The sequence below is a fragment of the Chaetodon trifascialis genome, chromosome 23 (genome assembly GCF_039877785.1).
Source record: "Chaetodon trifascialis isolate fChaTrf1 chromosome 23, fChaTrf1.hap1, whole genome shotgun sequence".
Taxonomy (NCBI): Eukaryota; Metazoa; Chordata; class Actinopteri; order Chaetodontiformes; family Chaetodontidae; genus Chaetodon; species Chaetodon trifascialis.
Genome location: NC_092078.1, coordinates 976,802 through 987,343, shown reverse-complemented (window position 1 = coordinate 987,343; position 10,542 = coordinate 976,802). Strand labels below are relative to the sequence as shown.

At 47.2% G+C, this 10,542-nt stretch overlaps 1 protein-coding gene across 1 annotated transcript; it reads right to left on the bottom strand.

The window, feature by feature from the left end:
- Positions 1 to 1,748: 1,748 nt before the first annotated feature.
- LOC139351712 (zinc finger protein basonuclin-2) lies at positions 1,749 to 5,431 on the bottom strand. The gene is made up of 7 exons (XM_070993718.1): positions 5,404 to 5,431; positions 5,138 to 5,240; positions 4,511 to 4,686; positions 4,296 to 4,361; positions 3,601 to 4,002; positions 2,897 to 3,455; positions 1,749 to 2,614 (listed from the first exon to the last, which is right to left on the bottom strand). The coding sequence occupies exons 1-7, from the start codon at positions 5,428 to 5,430 to the stop codon at positions 1,749 to 1,751; spliced, it is 2,199 nt and encodes a 732-aa protein (XP_070849819.1). The 5' UTR covers position 5,431.
- Positions 5,432 to 10,542: the final 5,111 nt, after the last annotated feature.

Here is a 10,542-nt window from a genome sequence, read left to right as displayed (position 1 = left end):
ATCCGACTAGAAATCAACACCTCAGTCAAGTGTTCCACTTCCTCTCCTCCGCCCTGAGGTTTTAGGGCGGCTGCGCATTTTACCTCAACAACTGGAAAATTGAATTTTAGATAAATAAAGATCAGTTGACATAAAAATAAAAGTAATAATTAAGTCCACCGATTTCCTTAAAAACTGGGTCCACAGTTAGTCCTCTATCCCCAAAGTGCCCCAGCAAAAGCTTTCATTCACTCTACAAATGTCAGAAATGAGCCTTTAACTGTAACTGTTGAATTAAAGTCCTTCTCAGGTCATGAAAATGTTTCCCAGAAGGGCCACAAGTACTGCTTAAGTAAATGTACAAATACCACAAAGAAAAAAAACTCAATTACATGCAAAATTCCTGCATTTAAAATCCTTCTTGAGTGAATGCAGAGGCAGTATCAGCCAAATGACTGCTGATAGAGTTTTTCATTTGAGCCTTTATTGCAATAACAGACAGCAAACACAGAGGGGAGCCCTGCACAGAGCAGCATGCTGGTAAACACATATAAATAACACTGCTCAAAAACATTAAGGGAACCCTAAAATCACACATCGGATCACGACGAACGAATTCTTCATGTTGAAAATCTTTAGTGATGCACACTGAGTCTGTTTCTGACGGCTTGATCAGAAACATGCACACCAGTCTGCTGGAGGTCATTCTGTAGAGCTCTGGCAGTGCTCCTCCTGTTCCTCCTCGCACAAAGGAGCAGATACTGGTCCTGGGCCAGCTCTCCAGGTATCTCCTCCATGCTCCTGAGACTGTGCTGGGAGACACAGCTTATCTTCTTACGACCACACATATGCATGTGCCATCCTGGAGGAGCTGGACTACCTGTGCGACCTGACTGGGCTGCAGGTGCCACCTCTTGCTGCCAGTAGTGACAAGGACACTAAAAGAACTCAAAACTAGAGAAGAATCAGTCAGGAAGGATCAGGAGAGAGCAACTGGCTGTGGCCACCACATGCAGAACCACTGCCTTTTTGGGGGTTGTGTTGCTTTTGCCTCTCCATCGCACCTGTTGTCACTTTCATTTGCACCACAGCAGGTGTAACTGAGCCACAATCACCTGTGCTTCCTAAATGGACAGATTGACTCCCTGAAGTTTAACTGACTTGGTGTTATAGTGTGTTGATGAAGGGTTCCCTTCATTTTTCTACATTTATTACTCTAAAGCAGTGGTTGTCAATGGAGTGAAACGCCCCTGAATGAATATGATTCATGCAAAGTGTTTCTCTTAAAGACACAGTGTTCCTCTTAAAGACACAGTGTTCCTCTTTAAGACACAGTGTTCCTCTTAAAGACACAGTGTTCCTCTTTAAGACACAGTGTTCCTCTTAAAGACACAGTGTTCCTCTTAAAGACACAGTGTTCCTCTTTAAGACACAGTGTTCCTCTTAAAGACGTGTTAATGCAGCTCTTCTTTCTCACCCCACAAACCAAAACCACTGTGTTTCCTGACATTTGCCTTTATCACACTTTCTTAATCAACCTACCATGAAAGTATCTATATCTGACTTTGTCAAGTGAATTTCAGTGAAGGTATCTAACTGTGGATTTCATCGCAGCCAATGAGCACAAGGCAAGAGATCTGAAATCAGGCCAAAAAAGTCTAAACCAGCGTGACGCTCCCTTAACTCGATCTTTATTCTTTTCTAAAAAAAAAAAACTTTATTTCTGAATGTAAAGTTTTAATATTAGAGCAACAGAACTTTGCAGGTCTTCAACACTCCTCTTCCTCATATCCCTCCACCTTCCCTCTTTCTATTTTCACCGGCATGCTCGACTTCCTGGGCTTCTTCTTTGGCGTGGGGTCGCCTGACTCCCACCGCCGCTGCTGATTGGTCTTTGTGCTTGTGCAAGCCCCGCCTTGTTTTCCCTCTGCGACACCATAGTCACGTGACACAGGTTCACTGTTGCAGCTCACCATGGTGACCGGGGTGGCACCAGGGAGGTGGGCAGGTGGAGGGTGGTTGGTGTGAAGGCTGAGCAGGTGTAGTTCAGTTTTCTCCACTGCAGGAACCACCGGTGAGATGAGGGATGGAGGCGAGCTCAGCGAGGAGGCGCTGCTAGCTGGGAGGAGTGAAGGAGGAGGCCGAGCCTGGGGGTGCAGGTAGGTGGAGCCACTCAGGGTGAAGGTCTGGTTGGTGTCATGGCTCTGAGAATGAGGAGAAGGAGGAGGGGAGTCGGCTGGAGGGGGTGTGTTGTCCCAGAAGCCACGTTGGAGGTGTGTATGACGGTTTCTCATGGTGTGTATGTGGACTAGTGTGTGAGCCTCATTGTCCTGTCGCCAGAGTGTGTTGCTGATCTCTTTTTCTCTGCAGATTCGTGTGTGAGTGTTGTGTACGTTTCTGCGAGTGCTTTTGGTTTTGTGTATCTGTACTTCGGTGTGTATGCTGGTGTGTGGCTCGGTGTGTGTGTTCCTCTGGGTGTGGTCGTCTCTGCCGGCGCTCGTGTGGAGCCGTGGATTTGGGTTGGCGCTGTGTCGGTTTCGGCTGCGCAGCGAGCTGAAGACCATGGTGCAGCCCACCACCGTGCAGCGATGTTTGATCTTCAAGTGGACAGCGTTGTAGTGGATCTTCAGCGTTCCTGCACAAACAGAAGGAAGTGGTGCTCTTGATAAGTTAGGAAAAGGTTTTTGAAAGTGCCAACAACATAGGGCCAAAGATGGAGCCTTGGGGGACACCACAGATCAGAGGGACCTAATATTTACAATAGGTAATATTTGGGACCAGCACTGTTAAAAACCTCATTGATTAATCTGGCTGAGGACCTTGAACTGAACCCTGTGGATCCCCAAGACCCCACATGAGTGGACCTTGAAGAGGCATTCATTGTAAGCACTGAATGTTTAGCAGACAACATTCCCACCTTTGTCATAGAAGCTTTTCCCACAAACGCCACAGCAGACCCTCCCCTTCCGACCTCCTGCAGGTGAAAGAGAAGGGAGGGAGCAGAGGGAAGAGGGGAGAGGATGGAGGGAGGAGGAAGACGAGGCAGTAGGAAGAGGACAGAGGAAGGAGGCGGATGGGAGAGGACTGAGAGGGTAGGAAGTGAAATCTTGCAACGCTTGGGAAATCTTTGGAGGAGAGGAGGAGGAAATGGATGGATGGAGAGAGGAAGAAGTAGGGATAAGTGAGGAGTTCATGGAAGGAAAGAGTGAGGAGGTGCTCTCCTGCTTGGCCATGCCCCTGTGAAGGTCAGGCTCCTGGTCGCCGTTGAATTGGGGTTTCGGATGCCATATTGTCAGGGCTGCGTTTGGATTGTCGGGATCTGCTTTGATTTTTAAAGCTGGTTCACCTTTACATCGCTGGAAAACCTGATTGTTCTCTTCAACTCTTCTTCCTCCTTCCTGTTTGTGTGTCTCGGCCAGTTTGGTCCCACCAGGCTTCTGTAGGTACTGTGTTAGTTTACTGGGTGGAACAAGTTCCTGATAAAACAAGAGCAAGGAGTAAACTTACATGAACTTTCCAAACAAGTGCAGGATGTGAGAGTAAGTGTTATTAGGATGTTTTCCAGTTGTGGAACAAAGAAGGTCTGAAAGCTTGGACACAAAAGGGATTTCATTTAATTACCTTAGTGGGATGAACCAAACAGTGGATGGCGGAGCTTGGACAGTGGAACGACAGAGGCAACGACTGTCCACCTGGAAAATTTTCAAAATGGTGGACTGTGTCGCTGTGGTCAGCAGGACTTCTTCTCTTAAAATGGCAGACACCGGACAGTAAGCGCGAGTCTCTTCTTCCGTTCCTGAACCCACCTGGAGGTCCCCCGTTCATGCTGATGCTTGATTGGCAGCTCTTTGGGGCGGGCTTCAGCTCTGCATCGGAGAGGTGATTGACAGCTGCCAGGCACTGAAGCGTCATCAACTCGACTATGGGGCGCGTCTCGCCAAAGCGAAGGAACTGTTTGAGGATGAGCACTTCCTCTTCAGGAGTCACCATCAGCCAGCGGTCCAACACCTTCCCACTGGGAAACTGGAGAGAAATAAACCTCAACGTGAACAGATGAAAGTGGGAAATTGTGTTGAAGTTGAATCAATCTGGAAGTCGAGATTTGAGAGCACAAGAGGACCAAGTCCAAAGCGGAGAAAACACCTTGAACACATACGTCTTTATTTCATGTATGCTGAGTTTGAAATGGGCGGCACAGATTGGAGTCAAACACAAATTTATGGCAGCAGGGATTGTGGGAGGCAGCCGGAGCATCAAGAGGAAAACCACACAGGCACAAATATCAGTATGATGTATTTATACTGTGTTAGTGTTACCTGCAGCATGTACCCTCGAACATAATCCCCCAAAGTCCAGCCCAGTGTGTGCAGTATGTGGCTGACCTGGAAAAGACAACAAATAATCTGTTACACATATGTAGTATAATTTACTGCTCCATTATACTAGAAAATATAATTCTGCATATTAAGACAAATCATATTTAGTTAATGAAAGCTTTTCCACTGGCTGCTCTAAACTTTGCCAGGTGAACCTGTTCTGGGGTGAGGACGCTGTAGAGACGGTCCAGCAGAATTTTCAGACGAACAGGAATAGCATGAGCTCCATACAGGACCAGGGAGCTCAGGTCGAACACCAGCCCAGGAAGGGCCACCTCCACCGGGGTGCAGCTTGATGGTAGCTGGGCCTGAAAATGGAGCTTCTCCAAAGCTGGAGACAGAGAAGACGAGTTGTTTTGTCATCTTGTCGTTGGCACACTGATGAAATACAACAATGATGTGTGTGTGTGTGTGTGTGTGTGTGTGTGTGTGTGTGTGTGTGTGTGTGCACGTGCAGATGCTCTCTCCAGATGCTTTTGGTGATGTGATGACAGCGACACCTGACTTCATGTCACTGTAGTGACTGAACACATCTGCAGTGTGTGCGTGTGCGTCAGTGAATGGGTGTGTGTCAGTGGGTGGGTGTGTGTGTCAGTGGGTGGGTGTGTGTGTCAGTGGGTGGGTGAAGTCCAACATTGTGTTGTTGTCAAACTGCAGAGTTTCTAAACTTGGTTTTAAAGGTTTTTGTCAGAGCCGTGTCAATCTGAGAAAATCCAGATGTCCTCAAGTAAAAATACCAACACGTGTGTGTGTGTGTGTGTGTGTGTGTGTGTGTGTCTTACCATGTGCCACCCAGCCGTGTCCACAGTGATCACATGACCTGAGTTGGACACTTCCTGGTTTGAAACGCGCACAGCTGCAGTCGGACACTGAACACCTGATATTCTGGCAAACAGACGGTAAATATTGTTCAGTCACACCAGACAGAAGTTTGACATCATGAAAGAGGACGTTTGCTCGTTTTCACCACAACGTGACCTGGATAGAGCACACACACACACACACACACACACACACACACACACACACACACACACGAAGTCTGTACCTCCTCCGTCTCTGGAGTCGTCCTCATGTCTCGGTCCTGCAGTCAGAACATAAGCATCAGCCCAGCCTCCTGATTGGTCCTTTTGATTGGACAGTTCAGTTGAACTTCTGTGAATCTTTGTGATAAAACTGCAATAATCTGAGATTTTTTGTGTCACTTGGTTCACTGAAGACGAAGGTCACGATACAAAGAAGATACGTTTGATGTTTCTGATTTAAAGATATCTTTTCAGAAGGTTATTCATCACGGAGAGCTTTTTGATTTTAAACATTTTTTACTTTATCTCGAGTGTTGCTTCATGTCAAGAAGCTGTGCTGCTGTGGAAACTCTGGTGTCCTCGTGTGTCTTTCCTGGTGGGGCTGAGCCTCCTCCCTCACGGCTGGGCCTCGTCACAGTCGGCTCAGTGTAAAGTCTGTGGTCTGCGGAGGACTCGAGGCTTGGTGGTGTTCCGGGTGGAGCGTCAGTCGGTCTCTGGTTCGTGTCCTCCCCCGTTCGTCACCTTGCCTGATCTGTGAGCTCACCTGCACCCATCTCCAGCTCCAGCGTCTCTGCCTCCACCTGCCTGAAGCCTAGAGCCCTCGAACACCACCACCTGGCTTCACCTGTGCCTCCATCACCTCGTGCCCTCAGCACTCACCTGCTGCTCACTTCCTGTCTGCGTGTCTGTCCAGCCCTGATCTCACATAACAAGAACAAAACCATGAACTAAAAATCAGACTTTATTCGACTTTGATCATTATTTTACGATCATTTGTATCCTTTGATGTATTTGAGCATCACTCGCTTTTTCACTGAAACAATTCAAAATGCTTTTTAATAATATTTTTAAGACATTTCATGTTAATCAGTTAGTACATTTTACATTAATGTATTTTTACAGTAATATGTTTTATATTAGAAATGTATTTGCATATTTTACATACTTATATATATAATAAAACACCTTTTAGAAGATCTTTTGATGATTTTCAGCTCATTTTCATCTTTCTTTTTGCTCCACATTGATTGATTATTGCATTGAGACACGAGCAGCTCGTCGAGTGAGAAGAAGCTGATGAGCGAAATGAAAATAAATTAAAATGTAATTAATTTAAATGTTTTATTCACATTAAAAGCTTTAACGTGTTCAGACAGAATTTAGATTTTGAATATCGACGAATGGATCTGAAGTTTTAGAGCTGTTTTTATGTTCATATCAGATGAAACAACACTGACCGTCAGTTTGTTAAACTGTCCTCTGATGAAGAGACAATCGTCTGTCTTTTTTTCTTCTTCTGCGTCTCCACGTCTGTCTTCCTCCTTTCCGTCTGTCCTCTCTACTGTACTTCTTGTCTTCGTTGTTTGTCTTGTCCTGTATTTATTTCTTCATGTCTTCATCTTTTATTCTTCTGTTTTCAGTGATGTTTCATCCTTTTTTCTTTTTCTTTGCTCAGAAAATCATTTGCTCCTCTTCTTTCTGTCCATCTCTTCACTACGAAACTCCACTTTTCTCTCTCTCTCTCTCTCTGAAACAGAATATATACAGTGATTTTTCTGCTCTTTTCAAGACTCTCCATCCTTTGACTCCTCCCTCTCACTGCGCAGAACGGATCTGATTGGACGAGGATTGATGCTCAGTGTTGATGTTCAGTATCTTCCCTCCTTCTTCTTCTTGCATTACTTTGTCTCCAGTCTCATCATAATGATGATGATGATGTGCGTGTGTGTGTGTGTGTGTGTGTGTGTGTGTGTGTTTTCGGCCACGTTACGAACCTCCAACAATGAAGACGGTTAAAGTCAAAGGAAGGAATGAAGAGGAGGGAAACCTGTGTCACATCTCCCAGATTTGATGAAGGTCGGCTCTTCAGACAAACATCATTTCTTAATATCTTCTGTCTGTGATGTGATGCTACAGATCGACTGATGCACATACGTAAAATAAAAAACGCCATGTGACGCCGCCATGTGTGGTGAACCTAACGTGATGCACTCGTGAAGCACTGATTTGCTCCCCTCCTGCAGGTATCCTCATGCCTCCGTGTGATTGGGCCAATAGTTCAGGCTCAGCAGAGTGCGGCTCAGACTTTTTGGAACTTTCTGCCAATGATTGTGCATCAGAAAAACACTTTTCAGGCCAACGTGGACGTTGTAAAACCTTGTTCAGCCATTACACTAAAATCGCTTCCAAAGGTCTGCTTCTGGAGGCGGGGGCAGCTGTCCTTGGTGTGTCCATCAGCCCCTGTGTCCCTCTGGGAGGAGGGTTCCCCCCCGAGGGACAGATTAAATCAGGGTGACAGTAGGGCACCTGGCCTGCCGCCACACAGAAAACACAAGGTTAAATGAAAGATAATGTCCAGAGCATCTTCGTGCCTTCATCAGGTCGTCATGTGGTTCACAGGAAGCAGCGCTCCACAAATATCTGCCGAATAAAATCCTCCATGAAAACGAAAATCACCATCCAGGCTGTCAGAAAAATGGGCTTCACTCCAGCTTCGCTGCGTTCTGGAGCGTTGTGGTTCCACCGTCGCAGGTTCGATTCTCAAAACGATCCTGCTGAAGTGTCTCTGAGCAACAACAGAGAAACCCTGAAGAAAAGAGAAACGCTGTCAGAGAGAAGCCAGACTCAAACCTGAAAGCGAAGACTTCGCTCCTTGGAGCGAAAAAGACGTGGAAAGTTTCTTAAATTGTTGATCTGAGGCGCTCGCACACACACACACACACACACACACACACACACACACACACACACACACACACACACACACACACACACACACACACTGTGCACTTATATGAACATGACGCAAACTAAACCTAATTCTAACTTAACCCTCAAAACCAAGTCTGAGCCCTCTGAAGGTCTGAATGTGAGGACCGGCCGAAATGTCCTAAAACTCCAACTGGTTCTCACAAAGATAGCTGCACACACACACACACACACACACACACACACACACACACACACACACACACACACACACACACACACACACACACACACCGTGAAGGTAGGGCTGTTGGACAGGCTTTGTGTCTGCTGGGAGCTGGTGGACCTCTTTCTTGTTTTGATGTCGTACTAATTAGAATATCAGACGATAATGCTCTGTTAGAGTGTGTGTGTGTGTGTGTGTGTGTGTGTGTGTGTGTGTGTGTGTGAGAGAGAGATCCCCGTTCGCTGACACACTTCCCAAACAGAACCTCTCAGAGGGGTTGTGTTTGAAAGGCAGCGGCAGCAGCAGCACCACCTCCTCGCTGTCCTGACTGTGTGTCCTGGTCCCGTGTTCTTGGCTCGGTCTTCTCCAAACTCGCTGAACCAGGTCACGCTGTTTGTTCGACACCAGCAACAACAAAGCAGCAGGAGGAAGCTCCGACGCCTTCGACGCTCCGAGCGCGCAACACCGTGGCAGCTGTCTCCGTCTGTGACCAGGGACCCCCCCACAATGAGCATAAACAAGCAAACAAAGACCACCAAGCGTACGAGTTCATCTTCTGACTGTCAGCACCGGCTGGCTCGGACTGGGACCGCCTTGGTCAAACTTGATCTGGTTGTGACATCAAAACCAAAACATCCATCATCCGTCCATTTCCAGGTCCAGGGATAGGTAAGGATGGAGGAGGTCTTCATGGGTCCGGTTCAGGTGTACCTTTCACTGCCGGACTGTCACCAGGGTCAGGACTCTGAGGGCCAAGGCCTTAACCTGTCCAGCAGTTCGTCAAGATCCTCCCTCCTCGACCAACCCAGAGGTGTTCTCCACGGTCCTCGTGGACCCTGTCCACATCCTTTCTAAACCAACAGTCCGACGCTCAGGCCGGCACGCCTCAGGGGCTACATCATGATCGGACAGCAGCCGGCGTGGTCTCCATCCCCGGCTCGCCTCACTGCAGGTCTGAGCTGCTGTCTTTTCATAAAACATGGAGAAGAACGAGCTGGGAGCACTGGTTTTCCCCCTCTGTCGCTTTTCTGCCATTTGTCACCACAAACGTCGGCTTCAGGGGGTGAATTTTACATGACAGGAAAGGCTGTGTGTGTGTGTGTGTGTGTGTGTGTGTGTGTGTGTGTGTGTGTGTGTGTGTGTGTGTGTGTGTGTGTGTGTGTGTGTGTGTGTGTACACATTAACAGGACGTTTTAGGGCTCTTTAGCGTCTGTCCCCTCACACATGCTTTGACTGAGTGTGTGTGTGTCCTCTCTTTCGACTCCCCCACTCCTTCCTTCCTCCCCTCTTTCCAGTCCCTTATCCCACCCCTCTGAGTGTGTGCGTGGTCCCGCCCCCTTTATATCTGTGTCATTACTCCACCCGAGTGTGTGTGTGTGTGTGTGTGTGTATGTGTGTGTGAGGATTTCTCTTTGTAGTGAGTCCAAGTTGGCACTGATGGAGTCGCTGATGGGAAAAGTGTGTGTTTAAGTGTGTGTTTAAGTGTGTGTGTTGTCACAGGTAGAACTAGGACAGCAGGCAGGGAGGAACGAGGACTCGCTGCGATGAAACGTGGAGTTTGTGAGATGAAACCTGCGCTGAATATTCATGAGGGACATCCAGAAGAAAAGCAGGACGCGCTTTAAAGCCATTCTCTGCTTTTCTTTTACTTTCATTCTTTTTCTAACGAGCTTCGGCTCACAAAACAGGTCTTTCCATCTTCATCACTGTGATGATGATGATGGAAAGACGCTCCACCGAAGGACCCGTCCACATCTTTAATCCTGTTATAACTTCGGCAGCGAGCAGAGGATTAAAGATGGCGCACAGTGTGGACAGACGCTGCTCAGTGTTTGAATGGATATGGTGGGATTAAGCTGCATCCTGACGCCTCGCGGTGTCAAAGTTGAGCATTTTGTCCAGAATAAGACGAAATGTGACTGTGCTTCACCTCCATCACGTTTCACAGGGAAACAGTCGACCTCACTGTGTTTATGCGGCAGCCGTGAGGTGAATATTGGAGAAGTCTCAGAGATCACAACCTGGAGACGACATATTCCTCTGGATTTTTCTGATTCAGCATCTGAAATAAAATGTATTTCAGTTTTCTCTGTCTTATTAAAAAGGTGAAGATATAAAGTACGTCAGCGTGGAATCACGTCATTATTGGGACCGTTGTGGTTTATGATGGTGGGACAACAGGGGCCACGCTCAGCTCACATGGTTTTAAACATACTGGGACACATCC